The sequence below is a fragment of the Lissotriton helveticus genome, chromosome 4_2 (assembly GCF_964261635.1).
Source record: "Lissotriton helveticus chromosome 4_2, aLisHel1.1, whole genome shotgun sequence".
Taxonomy (NCBI): Eukaryota; Metazoa; Chordata; class Amphibia; order Caudata; family Salamandridae; genus Lissotriton; species Lissotriton helveticus.
In genome coordinates, this window is record NC_136064.1 from 115,767,429 (window position 1) to 115,789,294 (window position 21,866).

The following is a 21,866-nucleotide window of genomic DNA, read 5'->3' on the forward strand; positions in this document are numbered from 1 at the left end:
CCAACAGAAATATAACATCTATCTCCGACACCAGTGAGGGGGAAAGGGGAATGGGACATGTAGCAGAGTAGGATCTGCTCTTATGGTTACCCCCACTTTTTGCCGATGTTTCACTGTTTTTCGAATTCAGTCTGGCTGGGGCCCTGCTATCCAGGACCCCAGCCTAGCTGCTACCTCTCTAAATTGATTCCAAGTACTTTAGGTGTACTCCAGTTTGGTTACTGAGGTACCCTTATGAGTCCCTAGTAAATTTACCTTAGGAACTAAGGGCATAGGTACACAAGAAGCCTACATGGGGCTGAAGCCTGTATTATGCCACCCGTGGGAAGCCTTCCAAAATGACACCACAGGACTGCTACTGCAGCTTGGGTAAGGTGGTGCATGCACCCCTTACTTAGATATAGGCTACCTACATCTACCTAAATACTACATATATAAACCTATCAGTCACCCCTATGGCAGGCCTTATCAATCCTGAAGGCAGGGTGCTGGGTTTTGTGTGAGATATTGCCCATGCATGAGCAGGGCACCTCTGCAGCCTTTGGAACCTTATCTCTCTGGGGCTCTTCTGTGATGCAGCTGGACCATATACGCTTAAGTGCATTATAGCCTCGCTGTAAATGCTAAGTTTGGAATGGCGGCATGGAAAAATGTCATGTTTGGTATCAAACACTTTGGAATCCTACCCCCCCCCCCATCAGTCCTGGCAGCAGGGGTAGAATTCCACTCTTCTAGAGGGAGAGACATATACACACCGGTGTAGCAGGTACCAAGTTTATAGAGCTCTGGCATCACAAAATGGATGCTGAAGCCACAGGCAGAAGTCTGGCCTCCTGCTGCTGGACAAAACTCCGGCAGGGGAGGCCTGGACAATAGGTTTCCTGTCACAGGGAAGTGTGACCACCTCCCAGACAGGATTTTTTGTATTGGGGCTGGGGGGGTGAACTCCAAGTGTGCTTTGAAGTCTGCACTGGGGTCACATTTGGTGTCTCTGTGCATAGCCCAGTTCAAACCGGTTGCAGGGGCTACCAGCCCCTGCTCTGGCATGAAACTGGACAAAGGAAATAGGTGTAGCCACCCCTTTTTCCAAACCCTCCCATAGGCGGGTCCCCAGAGTTAGTCCAAGCCCTTCTTTGGGTATAAGAAAGGAACCTCTGAATACAGGACTTTAGATTACACCTGGATGAAACTCTGCTACAGATATCCTGGAACTTCGATGACCTACATGACTAGATGACTGAAGAATCTCCCTTGCAGTAAAGGAGTTACTCCCCTGCTTGGCAGGCACCAACAAAGCATTTGCCGGGCTGCATTTCTGAACTTTGCACTGGACTCCGAAGTATTTGCAGCCAAGGAGGTAGATTTCCAGACTTCTCAGAGGCAAACCCGAGTCCCCAGCAAAGCTGAGACCCATAGCCTTTGTGAGTGATGTGGAATCGGAACTCCTGTACAACGTGGATATTTGCAAGTGCATCAGCTTCTCAATGTTCTTTGAGGCTATGCTTTGGATTACTTGTGGCCCACGCCACAAGCTCCTTTTGTCCTGAAGATTGCTGGCCTGCACTCGACGAGTGTTCCATGAGCCTGTTCTATATGTTTCCACACAAGGCCTCTTCACGATCCCTGGTCTGTCGACTGGTGGGTCCCTGTGAAGGCAACTCTGATTTTCCTTGGGCTTCACTGATTGCTCCAGATGTTCCCTGACTCTCCACCACCTGGTGAGTGCCTCGGACCTTGGAGTCCAAACTGAAGCATTTCTTCACTTCCTGCATGGGTTGCTGTTGCCAAGGCTTGTTGAGTTCCATCCGGTCACCGATGCTGCAGCACTCAACATCCTTTGTGGGACAGCTTGAATCCAGCTCCTGGTCATCATGGACGCCTCCTGGTCCTCGTGGATGCAGAGTCAAGCTTCACCTCTTCAACCTGAAATCACCGACAACGGTGGGCATTCAACTATCGTGCCACTAGGCACCTCTGCTTTCAGGTTCTTCCCATCTTTGATCCAGGCTAGGGTCACACCGGACACTTCAATGGCAGCAGCACTTTGCAGCAGATCGCCATTGAAATCAACAACGATTCCCAACACCAAAAGACACCTATTCACCCGGCTTCCCTGGGTGAGGTAACTCGAGTACCCAAGTGCTCCCATGGGCATTGGCCCTAAAACCCCTTAAGCATAAAGGGATTTGCTCAAAGTCCTCTCCTAAGTGTCCTTAATCTTTAAATTTCCAACTGCGACTTTCCCCATAGAAGCTAACATGGTGTCGTGGCTGTGTTCTCACACTGCACACATCCCCCGTGGGTCCCCTGTGTCACTACCTTGGGTGGTTCCTTGCGGGCCAAGCGATTCTACAGGATCTAGGCCTTGTGCCTAGTCAAGTCGTGGTTCTTATACTACTTTCTTAGTGTATGGTTTGGTAAGCCCCTGTGGCTCAACGTACATTGTGCTTGTAGGAAAGTGGATACCTGACTATGGTTACCCCCAATTTTTTGCCTTGAGTTTAGCTGGTTTTCAACTTAGTTTGCCTGGGATCCTGCTAATCAGGGCCCAGGCTATCTACTCTCTCTATAAAGTGGACTCCATGTACCTTAGGCACATACCTAATTGGATATTGGGTCACTCTTGTGAGTCCCTGTACAGTGCACTATAGGTACCCAGGCCATAGGTGCACCCAAGGCCTACCAGGGGCTGCAGCATATCTTTTGCCACCCCAGGCTGGCCATCCAAACTGACACAACTGGCTGATCACTCAGCTGGGGCAAGGCCGTGTAATCACCCCTTGCTTAGGTATAGTATTCCTATACCTACCATTATATATAGACACATATGCACCTATAAGTCACTCCTATGGCAGGCCTTAACAATCCTGAAGGCAGAGTGCTTGGTTTTATGTGAGATGGTGTTCTAGCATGAGCTGAGCCTGTTTGCAGCTTTCGGAACCATGTCCTTTTAGCTGTTCTATGATATAGCCATACCATATACTCTTAAGTGCATTATAATCCTCGCGGTTTTTGCTAACTTTGGTTTGGCTTTATCAAAACATGTAGTGTAAGGTGCCATACGCTTTGGAATACTACCCCCTCGCCAGTTGTAGAGAGGGGGTAGCATTCCACCCTTCTAGAGGGAGAAGACATGTTGTTCCTACTAATCCCGGTTAAAGTTAACCAGAGCCTCAGCATCACAAAATGGATGCTGCTGCCACAGACACAAGTCTGACCTCCTGCTGCTGGGAGCCCTTCCAGCGAGGGAGGCTTGGAAAATAGGTTTCCTGTCTTGGGAGGTGCTAGCACCACCCCAGACAGGATATAGAGTATTGGGGCAGGGAGGGCTGAATGAAATTAAACACTGCCTGGGGCACACAAGGTGTCATGCATAGTCCAGTTCAAAACGGTGCTGGGGCACTCCAGCCCCAGCTCTGGCACAAAACTGGACAAAGGGAAAGGGGTGTAACCACCCCCTTCCCTAATCCCACCCATAGGAGGGACCTAGCAGGTAATACAGCCCCTAAATTTGGTGTATAGGTAGGAGCTGAGTCCCAATACTTTGGATTTATCCTGGCTGAAACTCTGAAACAAAACTCTGGACCTTCGACGATCTACTTTGCACTAAGACCACTGAAGAATCTGCAACTCTGGGCAATAGCTTGCTTAATCTCCACAACGGCCCCAACAGCGCTGGGATGCCTGGCTTCAACTTGGGGGTGCCCAGGAGTGGGCATTTCACAGGGAAATATGCGCACAGTGCCAAGATGCCTCACGGTATAAGTGCACTATACAAGTACGAATTCATTTCATTTCATTTCCGGTTAGCTATTGAATAATTGCTTCTCTCTTGGTTAACTGCAGAGGTGGTGAGAATAAGCTCTTTATGAGGTACAAGGCTCTTTACTTTTTCAGTCTCTGCTCTAGAAGAACGATGATTTGGTTGTTTAGGTTGTTGCTGTATTATATTACATACTGGCTGTCACCAGTAGGTGGTTATAGTTAGGACCTAGTTACCATAGGATAATCGCAACATTCTATTCCCAATAACTGTGACGCTGATGGACGAATCTTCGCAAAATTTTCAAAAAGAGTCTTTGTTGATATCAGCTACTATTTTCAAAATTTGAGGGTAATTCGTCAAGGGGAGGCTGAGAAAAAAGGGGGGTCCCAAAATGTGTTTTCTCCATGTTCATTTCCATAGGAAACTTGAGACAAGGCTACAGGTCGAATGGGTGAACAGAATTACCCCAACTTTGGCAGGGAGAAGGGCCTTGGTAGAAAGCACTCTTTTGTTTATTTGGTTTAAATCCGTTCAGTAGTTTTTGAGAAATATCGAAATTTATAGATATCGATATTTTGGAATTCTGCCATCTGATTGGCTGAGGCATTACGAGCACGAGCTTGCTGCTTATTGGCTGTGATGGTGTTGTAACTAGGAAGCGTTGGCTGCCATTTTGTGATTCCGTTGAAGCGAGTAAGGGGAAAAAAGGGTGAAAAAGTAGGAAAGGAGGGTAGGAGCCCTTTAAGCTTTGTGGGGGAGTGAGAAGCAAAGTAGTCACTGTTACCGGTCTGAAAGTGCTGTGTTGCTCAGAGTGACATGGTGCTGATATGATATGGTGCTACACTCGGGTATGAAATCGAGACCCTAAACCATGAGGTCATTGCTGTAAAGTGATGTTGTCTGGTGTTTGTAGCATACGTGTGCAAGTAGTGTTAGTAGTCGTTTATACCATACAGGGAGTGGGAAGCGAACTACTGACCGCTACTGTGTGTTGATAGTATACAGGAAAAGAGAAGTGAAGTAGTTATGCCTACCGGTGTGAAGACTTGGGGATGAAACTGAGGTGATTGCTGTAAAAGGATGGGCTCTGGGCGCTGTAGTATACATGTGCAAGTAGTGTTAGTAGGCGTTTATACCATACAGGGAGTAAATGTAAAAATGTAAATGCCAGCATTTGTAAAGCGTATAGCTACCTCCGACAGAGGTATCCCGGCGCTGGGGGCCGGCGGGAAGATTAAGCAAGCTATTGCCCAGAGTCACATGGTGCTAGGCTAACCTGCCACCGGAGCCGGGGATCGAACCGTGAACCCTGTGGTCTGGAATCAGCACCCTGGCCACTGCACCACACCTCTTCCACAGTGTGGGAGTGGGAAGTGAACTACTGTCTGGTATTGTGTGGAGAAGTGTGGCTCACTGGTTAGAGCGGGCAGACCCTGAAGCAGAGGTCAGACCCGGGACCAGGGTTCAATTCCCGACGCGGCAGGGTCTCGAGCTCAAAATGTCCACGGACTCGATAATTCTCGCTTCGGTGCCTGACCTAATCATGGGTTCACACTCTGCAACTCTGGGCATTAAGCTTGCTTAATCTCCACAACGGCCCCCCGCGGCGGGATGCCTGGCTTTCACCTTGGGGATGCCCTCTAGGGGCTATCTCACAGGGAAAAGCCAGGACGGGTTACCAAGGCAAAGCGCTTAGAGACCCCTGGGTTATAAGCGCTATATAAATCCAAACATACATACATACATACATACATTGTGCGTTTATACTATACCGGAAGTGGGAAATGAAGTACTCACGTCTACCGGTGTGAAGACTCGGGGGTCAAACTGAGCTGATTGCTGTAAAATGATTGGCTCTGGGTGCTGAAGGATACTATCATGAAAAACAAAACCCAAGGTCTTGGGTTAAGAGATCTAGCTTGTGGCTGGGCTACCGGCCAATGTGGTCAGACAGAGCCCAAAAAGAAAGAAAAATTTCTTTCTTGAGTCCCCTCACTCACCGGGGTTGCCCCGCGGTGACATGCTTCATCATTGGGGCCACGAACTGGGGCGTGCTACGACTTGCGAACTACGTAGGAGCACTATTTTGTGAAGGACTATGTGTGGTGCACAGTGTAGTGGAGTGGGTGTAAGTGGTTTAGAAATACCGTGCTAGTGGGCCTAAACAATTGTATTCTTGCTCCTAGGTTGCTATGATTTAAAAATGGGGTATAACACTATGTAACAGCTGTAATGGAGATGGAACCAGTGTTTTTAGGTCAACATGTTTCAAGCTTCCCCTAGCTTTTCCTCAGGACCACACAGGGACCAGCCCTGTGTATGCCACTCCTTTTTAAACCCTAATAGGAAAACAAATATATACAAAATAAATGAACGCTGCTACTAATAAAAGCATGCGTGAAAATACATATACATACGATTCCTATTCCTCGCAGTAGGTTTGTAATAAAATAAGGAAAACATTAGAGATACATTCCCCTCTCTCATCAGAGTCCGGGTACATAGCTTCCTTCATGCCGCACGTAAAATATGGGTGAAATTTTGCTCCATATTGGTGCGTGCAAACTCACAGAGTCCGGTGATGTGCTGAGTAACAAATGCTCATGGTGATCTATTGCGTGAATTCACACATAAACATAACACAGGACTTTATATGACAGTACAGACATACACAGTATTTAGCACACAAAACATATAGTATTTGGTTAATTACTTGTCAAAGTGCCTACTCGCACTTCATGGTCTCTCGAGGGGCGGGGTAGGGGGATCGGGGAGGCGGTGACTCCCTTCAGAATAATCCTAACGTTCCAGGACAAAAGAAAACATAATGGCGGTTTGCGTTATTTGTTTGTAATTCGGGAAGTTACATTTGGATGTAGTTCTGGAAACGGAATGGCCTAAATCTAGTTAAAAGTAAGTGTACCTTTTCCCTTACAGGTACCGGAAACCTTGGAGGTCAGTCGAGCCGACGAAGGCTCATAACTACATCCAAATGTTGCTTACTAATTGTTCGGGGGTACGAGGCCAACTGAAGTCCGGGAATCACCACACTCTGGGGCATTATTTAAATATGCAGGGTGGGCTTCGACAGTCCTTGAAGCCTCGGTGGTCCTAGGCAGTGCCTTATTTCAAGTCAAGTCAAAGAAGTCGATATTTCATCATAAAAGACATACTACACAGATCAACCATAAAACAATTCAGCCCATAAAAATAACCAGTTAAAATGGGTACAGTACCCTTCAGTGCAAATCCGCAAATGTGATTAAAAATGTATACAACGGTTTTAGACAATAAATTAATTTGGATTAAGAACAGACTAAAATAGCATTAAATCACAGTATGCAAGACTTCATTTACAGTAAGGGACCCGTGTAAACAAAACTTTTAAAGTACAACATATCGTTCCTAGGTACGTCAAACCTGTGCATAATCTAACATATTAAGGGGCAGTTAATAAGGAATTAATCAACCTTGCCCATAGGATCCAGGCCCAACCAATAAATGTATTGACTCCAATTACCACCAGTAGTGAGGTATCGGTCTTTAGGATTCTACTAGCTGTCTTCGCCGAACGTGTACCCAGTGTCCTACAGACTGGGCGTAACCACTTATGTCTAGGAGCATGGTACACAGGGCAGACGAAGAGAAAGTGGTCAACTGTTTCTTCCAGCTCTGCACACATTGGACAATATCCATTACCACTGTTGGCCCAGGACTTTGTTAGACCCCTGAGCGCTAGTGTCCCTACTCTAAGCTGATGGAATAGCTTATGATCCAGGGGCCTAGTGATGACATTTCAGTAGTTTTCAAGGTGACAGACATCCTTCACCAACACAAAGGATGCCGTCAATGAGCCGTCTACCAATGAGGCATGTCTTTTAGAGATGGCCCATCCCCAGTACAGATCTCTCAACAACTTTTCCGGGGGAAAGGAAGCTGTGTCTGGATTACACCAGAGTTCCCCCAGCCCCATACCAAACAGTGTAATTCTTAGATCTCTCATCCAGCCTATCCTGTAAGAACCCTGAAGATCCCTAACTTCTAACAGAGCTTTCGCATATAGGGAAAGTTCTGGCATAGTGTAGATTGCGGGAGGCCTATAGCTGCCCTAAGAAATTTGTTTTGGACCACTTACTATAACCCCAAAGCTCTGCGCCATACAGCACTGATGGGAATAATTTTGAGCCGTAGATCTTCATGAGTGGGTACATGGGTTTTGTTTGGGAACATTTGTGTTCTTTAATTGGGCATGCTTTAAAGCATGAAGGTCTATCTGAGGGTTCCAGCTAAGATTGTCACTAAATGTGACGCCAAGATATGTAAAGACCGAAGTCTGTTCAAGGGTAGTCCCACTCATTGTTACCCTAGCTGTAATTGGGCTCTTCCCCCGTAGAACCATGAACTTGGTCTTGGCCACATTAACCTCTAGCACATGTTCGCGGCAAAACAGTTCAAACCTAGACAGGGCTAACTGAAGTCCCTGTCTCGTTTTAGATATTAAAAGCATGTCGCCCGCGAACATAGGCAGAGGAATTTTCATACCGGCCAGGGAAGGGGCATCTGTAGGGTGGTGTGTAAAATAGTTTAAGACCCCATTAATAAATAAATAAAATAAGGTAGGGGCCAATACACACCCTTGTCTAACTCCCTTGGCGACAGCAAATCTATTAGTAACCTCGCCAGGCTTACCCCAGCGAACCTGTGCATACGTGTGGGCATGTAAATTCACTAAAAGCCTCACCAATTCTTCTGGCATGCCCAGTTTTAATAGACATTCCCATAGCTTTGCCCTTGGTACAAGGTCAAATGCAGACCTAAGATCCACAAAGGCCGCATATAGTTTGCCACCCTCGATAAAGACTACCTTCCAGTAAAGTAGCGCAAACCTAAATGCCTGGTCAAGGGTACCTACATGGGTTCGAAAACCCGCCTGTAAGGGTGTTAATATATCATACTCAAGCATCCAGGACTGAATACGTCCCAGAACTAAGCGTGCCGTGATTTTTTGTACCACGTCTATTAAGCTGATCGGCCGATAATTGGACTGGACTGAGCGATCACCCTTCTTATATATCGGTAAAATCTCAGCCCCGAACCAAGAATCGGGGACCTGCGCACCATTAGCTAGGGCATTGGCCAGGATAGTGATATAAGGGACCCAAAGATCCTGTTCTTGTTGGAAAAGGTCAGCCGGAATGCAGTCAGGGCCTGGGGCTTTTCCACTCGGGATAGATTTCATAACCGACTTTACCTCTGAGTGTGTAAATATTAGGGGTTCATCAGGATTTGGAGGGGGAAGAACCACCACAGCCCCATTATTGGTCCTAAACTGATTTTCGAAAAAACTGACCCACTGTTGTTGGTCCACATAGGCGGACTTTGGCCGTTCGTCCGGACATTTGCCCCATTTAAGATGATGCCAAAACTGCGACATATTCCTACCATCACAAGCCTCTGTGAGGACCCTCCAACGATCCTCATCCCAATTTTTTTTTGCATTCTTCTGTGCTAATTTATGGGTGGCTCTACAGGACTGTATTAAACCCTGTACTCTAGATTTAATTGCGGCAATCAATTCATGTTGGGCCTGCCTACACTTATGATCGTACCAGGTGGCATTCCACTGAGTTACCTTACTACCCTGGTTAGAGATACTCTTAATAAACAACTTTTTCAGCCCCTGGAATAACTCTCTATGGGCACTAGGAAATCTAGCAATAATCAAATCCTGGGTGTCACAGCTCCCCAGGGTGTCCATGGTTTGAGTAACTAGTAATCTTATCTCGGCTCTAGCTACTTCATCTGTGGCTAACTTAGGCCACCGAACCCTTCTCAAATCATTTTTTAAAGTGACCTGCGCTTGAACGACATTAGATTCATCGGGAGGGAGCCTCAAAAAGCCATGATCTAATAGGGCCAGTACTAACGGGTTGTGATCACTTTCTGGTCTGGACATAACTTCCATATCAACAACAGTAGCTTCACATCAATCAGGATATAGTCAATTTGGCTACTATGTCTGCCGTTGTTGAAAGTATTTTTGCTCATCCTATCTGATTTTACCCTTCCATTAGCTGCCCACAATCCTAGGTTAAGACACAGCCCTTTAATATACATAGCAGATTGTGTCCACTTCCTTATGGGTACCAATTCTAGCTGGGGAATTCCCCACGTCATATCCTCAGCCTCTGTGAACTTTCAATCCACTCTATCCAGCGGCTCAAAGCAGGTATTAAAATCTCCTACCACCACCCTGTTCCCCTCACTCAGTGAGTTAGTAAGGAAGTCCTCCAAGAGTGTAATAGTTGGAGAGACTTTCCCACCCTGAAGGCCCCTGACATAAACGTTCACAAGCAGAATGTTAAGACCCATGGTCGACCGAATCCAAATAATCAATATATCCGGACTATCAATTGTGATTTCTTCCACTGTAACTCCTTTGTGCTGGCGAACCCAGGATGTCAAACCGCCTACTTGTCTCCATCTATGGCCTTTAGCTGCCGGTTTAAAAAAGTTTAGGAACCCAGTGCGAAATAAAGGAGCAACCGCCCAAGTTTCCTGGAAGGACCAAACATCCCCTTTATCTATGAATTCATTTAGAAATTAGTTCTCCTCCTGACTTTTTCCCGCGTCCCTCAGAGTTTTTATTTCCTCTACCTAGCGCTTGGACGCCCGCGGGCAGCAGTCGCGCTCTACAAAACCCCTTTCATTTCATTCAGGTACACAAAATCTTGACTCCAACGCGGCTATATTCCAGCCAGCGATCTTGGTATGGTGGATGGCTGACGAGTGCTCGTTTTCAATCATAGTGGAGATGTTTGATTTCACCAGTGTAGTGGGGCTCAAGTTTACTGAGATGGGGTGCAATACTGGATCATCAATAGGCCCTGGGCAAGGTGGGACTGGTGAAGCCAGTAAACATTTCTCAGCTAACACAATAACGTTGTCTACCCCTAGCAAGGATGGATCACTACCAGCCCTCTGTCAGTGCCTTATTTGTTCTGTAATCACACAGGCAGTACTTATGGTGTTATAAAGTGATACACTCATAGTACTCTTGCAGTTGTAAAATTACTCAGGCTTCGTTTGTCTAATAGTCAGTTAGATTATGTTTGGTAGGTGCACTGTAATATTAGAAAGGTTTGTCGTTAAAATCTCCTATAAACAGATGATTTTCACAATAAATAATAGACAAATGTTGTCAGAAAATGACATATACACTCAGTTATTTATTTTAAAAAAGTAACCTTTATTAAAACACAAATAAATAGAAACTTACGTTTTAATAGAAAAAACAGTATAATAGAAAAACGTGGGTTGGAGTCCAGTGGATGCAGCGTAGGAAACCTGCAAGACAAAAATGAAACATAAGTATGTGTGCTATGTGGAAGAGGTAAAAAAAGGTAGTCCGAATGAAAGGACAATAGGGAGAATGGGATATTGAGAATGGGAGGGAGGGGAGTAGGTGGAATGGAGAAGGGAAGGGAGAGTCAAAAGAAGTGAGGGAGGAGGAGACAGAGTGTCGGCCTACTGCACCCATCCCTTAGTGTTTACCCTAGCGTCACCTAATTGTCTAGGCCACTGTGGTCCGTGTGAAAGAGTGTGGTTCAGCAAGTCCTTAAAATGAAACACATGAGGTCAGAGATTCGGGCCATATTATCAAGGAATAGCGATAATATTATCGCCACTTTAGCGGCAAGAAATTGCCGCTAAAGAGGCAATAACGGGTTGATAATAAGCCCTTGTGAATTCCCATAGAAGTCCAGGTTCTGGTGAACATTATTAGCTACAGAAAAATCACTTGCATGCACCTGTGCACCCAGGGTGCTGCACCCCAGCCCCTTTCCCCGCACTGTGCTCAATTGTAGGTCTTACACACCGAGGCTTCAATGCTCATCTGCCACCACCGGTGTGTCCCACAAAGTGTTGGTGCAAGCTCCGAGTCCGGCATACGTTTGTACAGTAGGAGACCAGGTCTCTGGTCGGGGACGGGGTCTTGATACCACAATGGAAGGTGTCAGAACGCCCAGAGTATCATTGCAGGGTCAGGTCCCGCCCGGCCCTTCATGAGGGAATCAATTGAATGTCTGAAAAGGGAGAAATAATTTAATAGTGGAAACTTCTGGAGGTAAATGAAGGTTTATTTCAAGATTGATAGAAAACAGGAGTTGAGTGCATCCTTCATTTTTGAAGTAAGATCTACCAACTGTTAGTGGTAATCGTGGTTCAAAGAGGAGTTGGAGAGCTTGAGAATTTACAAGGTTAAATAATAATATGTTATACGAAGGTTCATATAGAAAGAAACATAGCACATGCTGGAAACATAATGTACGCGTGTAATGCAGTGGCGGAAGGCTGTGTGCATGTACACTTAGTAACAAGCTCATTAAAGTGCCCTAAAAGCCAATGCCATGTGTCTGTAGGGCACCGCTGTCCACTGGCTCAGGCCTTCAGTATGGTACAGCAGGTCCTTAAAATGAGACAGAGATGTGACTGAATAAGGTCAGAGATCACATCATTATGCACGGCAACATGGCTTATTCGCACGTGCGACCTCAGACTGATGCACCCCCCCCCCTAAAACCGCGCTCAACAGGTGTCTGTAGGGCAGCACTGCCCACTGACTCAGGCCTACAGTATGGTCCAGCAGGTCAGTAAAATGAGACAGAGATGAGACTGAATCAGGTCAGAGATCACATCATTATACACGGAAACATCGTTTGTTCGCTCCTGAGCAGCCTGGGTGATTCAACCCACCCGCCTCACTGCTCTCAATTGGAGGCCCTGTGCACCCAGGCATTTTAGAGTTGCTCTGCAGCTAAGGACAAGACCACTCTGGAGTGGAAGAGTTCACCCAAATTTGAACTCCTTTTAACTGGAATGTGTACTGTCCTGTTTTCACTTCCCTGCCAGTCCCTCTGCATTGCTCTCTCTTCTTCCCCATCTCTACAGCAAGGTTGGCAGGTCAGGTGTTGTGTATTTGTTGGTGAATTTATAAGGACCACATCAAAAATAAAAATGTTAATGTTTTTCATCCTTTTTGGATCTAGGGATCTACTCGCCCACTGAATGCTAATATTTTCCCTCATAGATTACCAGAGATGTGGCACTTCTCATCAACTCTGAGTGTCACGGTGTACCATTATTAATTCTTGCCAGTGCCAGTTATTGGGGACATCCAGAAAGTGGAATGGGTCAAAAAGCTGTCATAAATGACTTGGAAGTCCTTAGATGCTCTTGTGAAGACATCACATATATGTCGTTTTCATATCCTCATGTGGGATTTCCCTGGGTACTCTGACAATGAGTGTAACAGAGCCCTTTATATATATATCCTATATCCTTGAAGATGCGCACCACTTAGAAGCCACCCAGACCCTCCACCTTCTTAAAAAGCCACTCCATGCAGATCAGGCAGGAATGGTTCCTCAGTGGACATCAAGATATACAACGGGTGACGGAGGCAAGTCCTCTGCTGCCACAATCCCTCTCAATCTCTAATGTTATGTTTTCCAGTGTTTATAGGTCTCGCCTACACCCACTCAGATGGGATCAAGGTGCTAAGACTGAGCAACTGATGGTGGGTTTGAGGAGCGCTACTGTATCATAACCCAGGGTTGATGGCATTACAGAGGAGCAGATGGTTCACTGTGCCTCACAAGGGAAGATGGCTGACAGTTGTAGTGGGTCAGTGTCAATAGGGTCTGAGAAAAAGAGCCAGAAGTCTAGTATGCAGCACTTCGCTTAGGGTAGCTCAGTAAAATGCAGGGCACTGAACACAAAAATGGGTCAATTCATAGATGAATAGATGCATGAGTGCAAAGATGAGTGAGTGCATGGATGCTAGTAAGTGATTGCATGGATGGATAGATGAGTGACTTCGCAGATAAAGATATTCAGGCATTCAGTTCTTAGCCAGACCTACTGATATTGTATATATTTGTTGTGACTAGAAGGAATGAATTAGTTTGTTTCTAAGTCAGGGATGCCTGCCGATTATATATTTAAGTCTCAGTAATCCTTTTTGTTAGCATGGAGTCCTTCGGGGCAGTAAGATTCATCTTTTCTTTTCTTCCTTAGGGTGAACATATCCTTGGGCCAGGCGAGAAAGTAACAAAGAATCAGCGAGAATTAATAAGTCGCTTGTATGTTAAATATGGATCCCATAATGGGGCTAGTTGCTATCAGGCTTCAGACTTACAGCGCCAGTACACCGGAATCGACAGCCCAACATTCTACATCCGTGTCATCAATGCCGATAAGTCGCAGATACAGCTGGTGTGTAATCGTGGGGGAGAAGCCCCTGTCTGCCCCAACTATGGTGAGAATATTGTGTCAGTGTTTGAAAACACACTTTTAAAAAGATCTACATAATATTCAGAATCTGCGTTGATTAACATGCATCTCTTGCTGAGATCAGGGTCCCGGGGGGGAGGGCGGGACGGTACTCCTGTGACTGGTTCTTCATCCTGTGTTTCATCAAACATGCCTCTGTAGCAGTGATTTGGTGCTGGTTTCTGGTACATCCATAAAGCATCCCCAAATTGTCCACCTCCTTTTCATGCACAGATGTAACCCTTGCGATCCACAGCCAATGACCCTCTGGAAGTTATACCCATCTCTCGAAACTCTCAGGTCGTATTAATCTGTAGTGGGAGACTCTCTGGAGCTGGTAGTTTCTGTAGCCCTCCTGTACTCCTCGAGGTTTCTTCATGGCTGCTTCCTCCTCTCTCCATCCCAACCCTGGGCCCTTTCTTGTGACAGCAAGGAAACTGGGACTTAGTAAAAGCAAAGAACTCACCTCACAAGCCTCCCTCACTGCTCTAAATTTGGCATACATCAAATATACTGTTACAAGTGGGTCAAAACTCTAAAATATTGAGGGATCCTTAGATAGTGACTCCCTCCTAGAATAATTCAGTATACCTTTAATGCACATGCAACTTAGCGTCTCATCATCTCTACTCATAGACATGTCTAAGCAGTGGCTTCATTGTGTAGCCCTGCTTTCCCTTGTCTGGCAACAATCACCACCATGGGCACCATGATGTTAGTGGTGATTGTAAGGAACTGTGGTATTAGTTTAGGGGGTGGGTTCCACCTCACCACCTCATGAAATAACCACAAAGTTTGTCAGGGTGAACCTCTGTTGTCAGAAAATTAACCTGAGCTCAGCCCCCTTGTAGCAATGGCACAGAGCAGACAGGCTTTACTTAGAGGCAAAATGTAAAGTATTTATGCAGTATCAAACTGTAATAAACTCAAAACACAATACAAGAAAAATCCCAAACTGAACATGAAAAAAGAGAACATTTTAATAAATAAAATGACACCTAAATAACAAAATGCAATAGGTAGAACAGGAGTTATGAATTAAAAAATGTCTAGGGTCAAAATGGTATCAAAAAGTGTTAAGGAAGAGGTGTGGTGCAGCGGCCAGGGTGGCTGTCTCCGGAATATGGGAGCTCAAGGTTTGATCCCTGGTACCGGCGGGAGGTTAGCCCAGCACCTTGTGACTCTGGGCAATAGCTCGCTTAAACTTCCCGATGGCCCCCAGTGCCGGGACACCTCTCTGGAGGGAGCTGTGTGCTTTACAAATGCTGGTATAATTATTATTATTATTAAGAGCTGATTGCGGTCATCTGGTTGCGCTTGACTGGGATATGAGTACGATTTAGGTCAGAGTCAAATTAAGAAAAATCAGTGTTAGGGACCAAGTTCAATCCAGTGGCAAGTTTAAACTTCAGGCTTAGGGGTCAATTACGATGATGTTTAGAAGGGCTCCAAATCGGATTCGGGTTTGCTGCATGCAATTTATAACCCTTGTTTCTAACCAAAGCATACACAGTTCCCAACGACCGATTACGATGCCCGGAATCGTACAGCACTATGGATACAAAACAGTTGTTGGAATCTGTTTTTGGGGCCTGTAGCAGGCCCTCCTACACCAGGGCCTTTCAAATCGGGCCCCTGGGGATATCCAAGGGACCCCCCTTTCAATCAATCAATCAATGAGGGAATTGTGAAGTGCGCTACTCACCCATGAGGTTCTAAAGGTGTTGGGGGGGTGTAGTCTGGCCAGTTACAGAGCCAGGTTTTGAGGGTCTTCCTGAAGATGTGCAGAACAGGGGTGCATCTGATGTTGATCTGGAGCTCATTCCAGGTCTTTGCCGCGATGTTTGAGAAGGCACTTCCACCCATTCTGGCTCTGAGGATGAGCAGGTTTTGGGCGAGGGTGGTGTTCGCGGATCAAAGGTTTCTCTTGGGTGCATGGAAGGAGATTCTTGCGTTGAGATATTCAGGTCCGGTATTATGGAGGCATTTGTAGAAGTGGGCAAGTATCTTGAAGGTTACTCTCTCTTCAACGGGAAGCCAGTTGAGGTCGTGCAGGTGTTGGGTGATGTGGGATGCCAAGGATGAGTCTGGCTGTGGTGTTCTATATGGTCTGGAGCTTGTGGAGCAGAGTTTTATTTATCCTGTAGTAAAGGGCATTTCTATAGTCCAGTCTACTAGTTATGAGTGTGTGGGTGACAATCTTTCTTGATTAGTTGGGGATCGATTTTAAGGTCTTGCAAAGGATGCAGAAGGTGCTGAAGCAGGTGGAGGAGACGGCGTTGATCTGTTGGGTCATGGTGAGGGATGAGTCGAGTATGATGCTGAGTTCTATGTGTGGTCTGTGGGGGTTGTGGGCTGCCCAGGGCGATCGGCCACTAGCTGTTGTCCCATGCAGAGTTGTAGGGTCCAAGGACCAGGACTTCTCTCTTCCGTGAGTTAAGCTTCAGGCAGCTGCTGCTCATCCAGGATGTGCCATACGTCATTCCTTCCTGGAAGCTGGGTCTGGTGGTGAGGGGGTCCTTAGAGAGTGAGAGGATGAGCTGGGTGTCATTAGCGTAGGATACTATGCTAAGTCCATGCTGTCTGATGATGGCGGCGAGGGGAGCAATGTAGATGTTGTAGAGCATGGGGCTCAGCAGTTGATCTCTGTGGGTTTGGAGAGGAAGGGGGTAAGTCTGACTCTTTGGGTTCTGATGGTGAGGAAGGAGCAGAACCAGTAGAATGTGTTTCCCTGAATGTTGGACTCGTGCAGTCTGACAGTGAGATTCTGTTGGGAGATGGTGTCAAAGGCTGTAGATGGGTCAAGTAGAATCAGGGCTGTGGTATGGCATTGGTCAAGGAGGGTACGAATGTCATCTGCAGCAATGAGTAGGACGGTCTTAGTGTTGTAGCTGCTGAGGAATCCGGATTGGGAGCGGTCGAGGATGGAGTTCGCTCTTCGATGAATTTCGTTAGTTGAATGTTGATGACTTTCTTGATGACTTTAGCTGCAAAAGAGAGGAGAGAGATGGGTTGGTAGTTCTTGAGGTCTGTCAGGTCTGCTGAGTGCTTCCTGTGGAGGGGTTTGACTTCTGCGTGTTTCCAGTAGTCAGGAAATGTGCCGGCTTCGAAGGTTGTGTTGATGGTGTGTTGTAGCTCAGCTGCAATGGCAGTGGTGGCTCTGTGGAAGATGTGCAGGAGTCAATTGGGGGTCCTGAGTGAATGTCTTTCATGGTCACTGTGGTGTCTGGGTCCAGGTGGAGATGGTAGGCTGGCTGTCATTGCTGTGGGGAGGAGTGGGCTTGGTGTCAGTAGTCTGTTTGTTGAAGTTGTCATAGAGGGATATTATTTTTAGTTGGAAGTTTGTTGCAGAGTTCCTGGGAGCGTCCATAGCTTTGCTGGGGAGGCTTGGTGAATTCCTGAATGATGCTGAAGAGTTCTTTGGAGTTGCTGGTGTTGGTGTGGATTTTGTTTCGAATTAAGGTCTTTTTAGTGGATCTGACGAGTTATTGGTGCAGTCCTCCAAAGTTTTGCTGTTTCTCCAAATCTTCTTGAGATGCCTGCAGGTGCATCTGGATTCTTGGAGGTTGGCAGTGAACCAGGTGGCCTTCCTGGGGCGCTGTCTGTTGGGGTTGCAGAGGGTGTGAGCTCGTCGGTGCAGTTGGTGATCCTCCGGTAAAGTTAATTGGCTGCTGAGTTGGTGTGGGTCGATGTGGGGAGGCATCGTGGTTGAGAATAGAGCTGAGGTGCTCCTCAGTGACCTTGCTCCAGTTCCTTCGTGGAGGGTGGGGTGCAGGTTTAGGGGCAGTGGGTATGTAGATGTGGAAGTGTACGTAGTGGTGGTCTGTCCAAAAGGGTTGCGTGGTGTGGCTGAAGTGGATGTTGTTACCTCCTGCGAAGATGGGGTTCAAGGGTTTGTCTTGCCTTGTGTGTAGAGATGAGGACGAGTTGTTTCAATCCAAGTTTGTAGAGGTCGTCCAGGAGGGTAGCGGAGTTGGGGTCAATGAGGTTGTCGAGGTGGAAGTTGATGTGCCCAATGAGTAGGTAGTCCATGAAGGCAATGGCATGGGTAGTGATGAGGTCGGCGTTGGTGAATGTGGTTCAAGGTCTGGGGGTCTGTAGGTGAGGGTGCAGCGCAGGGTCATTCTGGGGATGGTTTGGATCTGGAAATGGAAATGGAGGTGTTCGGTGTTGGACAGGGAGTCGCTCATAGTGGAGGTGGTGAGTCGGAAGGAGCTTTTGTGTGCAATAGAGAGTCCTCCTGGGTGGTTAGGGCAGTCTTTCCTCTGGATCTTGTGACCATCGGGGATGGTGGTAGTGATGTCGGGCGGAGGTGGGGTTGGTCCATGTTTCTGTGAGGAAGGTGACGTCTGGGGAGAGGGTGTTAATGAGGTCCCAGATCTCTACAGCATGTCTGTGCTGGGAGTACATGTTGTGGAGGATACAGCTCAGTGCTTTGGGGGTGCTGGCATCGGAAAAAGTACTGTCCGTGGGTGGGGTTTGGCGTAAACAGCTTGCAGTTGTTGTTCTTTCCGGTGTTGAGTGTGAGGAGGGCAGCTGAGTCATAGCTGTGGGTGGTCAGAGAGCCAGGGTCTCTGCCGCTTGTCACGGTTGGGCACTGGAGGGCTTACACCCGCTGCATGCTGCATCACATTAAGAGTCCCAATGATATGCAGATTCAGGAGATGCCACTCAGTGAAGATGTATTAGTCCAGTAGTTATGTGTTGTGACAGAAAACTTGTCTTGATCATACAATGACTAAACAGGGGTAGTGCAAGACATAGCCATGTGAAAACATAGACATAGGTCTCCAAATTGGAGTTAGTGAAATCCAATACAATACAAGTGTGGGGGCCATCTTGAAACATTGTTGTGTTCAAAGAAATGCAATGAGAATATATACACGTTGAATACAAAACAGAAATATATAAATGCAATCACATTCCGAACCACAGACATATTTGGCTACTCATGCTCTTCATACACGGAAGGCTAAGCAATGTTAAATATATACCAGTGATACTCTTTTGCAATAACATGGATTATACCACAAGCATGTGAATACTCATGCACAGTGGTATGGCTCAAGTTAAGAATTCAAATGCTGGAACAGATGCGAAAATGAATGGTCTGATGCGTATAGAGTGGGAAGTACTACCATGTACAATATGAAACATATTACGCGCCAAGTGGCATTATGCAGACCGTGCATTGGTACCCAAAAGGTGACCCTGTAATAGAGAGGAAAGCACTGCCAAGTTCAATATGAAACAATATAAGCATCAAGGGGCATTGTACTGACCATACATTGGTACAAAACAGGTTACCCAGTAAACTAAAGCTCTGCCAAGTGCAGACTGACAAATATTAATTCACCCAGTGGCATAAATTAACTTGGCATCAATAAGACTCCATGGCACACATGGAAATGTATCCAAACTACAGAGGAACGACATGCAATGTGAACATATCCACAAAGTATAATTAAAATGCAGAATGTTATTGTAATGGATACCAACAGTAAAAAAACAAAATTATCTTATCTTAACGATGTGCATGCCCGGAAGTGGGGAAAAAAGGGTAGGGAGCCCGTGCAGAAGTGTACATATATTCACTGTGGATAATGGGAAATAACAAATATAAATGATTAAAAACTTAAAATTGTTCCAAGTTGTATCACAAAAGGCATTACAATTAGCATGATCAGCTGTACATATCACAATTCGAGGAGAAACACAAAGTTATACAGACAGGTCATGGCAAAGGGCGATTAGTCATCATGAAGATGTGTTCTCAGTTTCTCCTCCAAGTTATGTCCCCCAGGGAATTTGGTCTCAAGCTCTAATATGTATTTGGACTCACGTTTGTGGAGTTTAAGTACACGGTTGCCACACCAGAGCCTATTTGTGCTTGTTCAATGGCTTCAGTGGGAACTGTTAGAGAGGTGGCATTCTTGAAAATGCCTGGCGATCAGATAATAAGTATCTCTGCTCTTAATGGTGCGCATGTGTTCCAATACCCTCTTTTTAACCATAAAGGGTGGGCTCCCAACATACCCCAATTTGCAGGGGAATTTGAGCACATAAATAACAAATTTATTTTACATGTCAGGAATTGCGTTATATTTTTTTGTCTTGTTTTTGTCCGGTGTGGTAGACTCTTTCTTCATGTAGCTATTGAGACAGGCTTAGCAATGTCCACAAGGGAAAAAGCCTTGTAAATTGTGATGCCCTTGACAATGTGTGTAGGAAATATCATTGTGAACAAGGATATCTCTTAAGCTATGACCTCTCCTATACTTTACCTTGGCTCTATTGAGGAGGGTATGTCCCACAGTTGGATCCCTGGTGAGAATGTCCCAGTTTTGTGCCAAGATTCTGGTTATCTGTTGAGAATTACTGTTGTATGTCAGAATTACCTTCATGTTGGTGGTGTCTGAATCGCTTATCTGTACGCTGAGGGTTTGCGATCTGCTAACCTTACTGGCCTTGGACAGGGCACGTTTCAGAACCCATTCTGGGTACCCGCTGACTCCGAATTTAGAGATCATATTTTTTTATTCAATGGTGTAGGCTTCTTCAGTGCTGCAGTTTCTTTTTGCTCTCAGCGTAGGCATAGACTCATCATGTCTAACAGCATGTTGGTAATGGTCAAAATATTCTTTATGTTTGTCTTTCAGGAAATAGAAGCAGGCTTTGATCTCTTGTTTGTGTTTTATTATAGTGTACAGGGAATTGGCATCAAGGGTAACAAGAAGAAAACTTTCTTTCCAAGTGGTGCCGTCCAATTTTGACATGTGAAGGAAGGGTGGTGACATATTCCTTGAGAAAATAATCAACGTACTTGGCGATATTTTCAGATACACTGCCTTTGGAGAACACAATGGGTCTACCAGGTGGAAACATTGGGTTTTATGGATTTTGGGCAGAAGGTATAGGATGGGTAGCTTGGGGTAGTCTTTTTTCAGGAAGCAAAATTCTTCCCATAAAATAATGCCTTTTGTTCCCATTCTGCAAGTTTGTTCTAAGTCATTAGGATATTGTCATTATATGCCTCTGTGTTCATTTTAGAATAAAATCTGGGGTCATTTAGCTGCCTCAGCGCTTCAGTGATGTACATTTCTCTGCTCATAAGTATGATGTTGCCACCCTTATCCGCAGGCTGAATGATAATATTCGTATCTGCTGCCCAAGATTTTATAAATTCCTTCTGTTTCATGGACAGGTTATGTGATGGAGACCCTTTGGACCCATCACGATGTTTAATTTCAGGAGCGCTTTGGTAACCACTTCATGGAAGGTGTCGATATTGTCATGTGGTAGGTTAGGGTAAAAAACAGAACATGGTTTAAATTTAGTGGATACGTCTAGATCGGTGGTGATGTCAAGATGATTTGGATTGATCACCGGAGCCCCGGGTACGGAATCTGTAACCAATTGAGGTTCATGCATCAAGAGGAGTATGTCTGCATCCCCAACAGTGAGATGGGGAAAGGGGCTGTATTGAGAGTACAGCTGCTGTAAGGTAACCGTCTAGCAATGTTGAGCCTGTGCCATTTCTTTACTTTCAATTTATTTATGAACTTAAAAATATCAATGTGGGTTTCAGAATATTTGAAGAGCTTGGTGGGGCATAAGGTGAACCCTTAGCAAAGTGTTATCTTTTTAAAGTAGGATAAGGGACATTCTATGAGATTAACAATAGTACTATTTACTGTTTCATTGTCTATTACTGCTTCTTCCTAGAGTTTCCAGCTGTGTTTCCCACAAGCTCCCTTCCTCTTCC

General features: G+C 45.8%; 1 protein-coding gene across 1 annotated transcript in view; it reads left to right on the forward strand.

Annotated features, from left to right (window-relative positions):
• LOC144752249 (uncharacterized) overlaps window positions 1-21,866 on the forward strand; it is a 124,477-nt gene that overhangs the window by 12,760 nt on the left and 89,851 nt on the right. Inside the window, exon 2 of the mRNA XM_078640255.1 lies at window positions 13,847-14,087. Coding sequence (XP_078496381.1) covers window positions 13,847-14,087 — 241 coding nt within the window. The remainder of the gene's footprint in view (window positions 1-13,846; window positions 14,088-21,866) is intronic.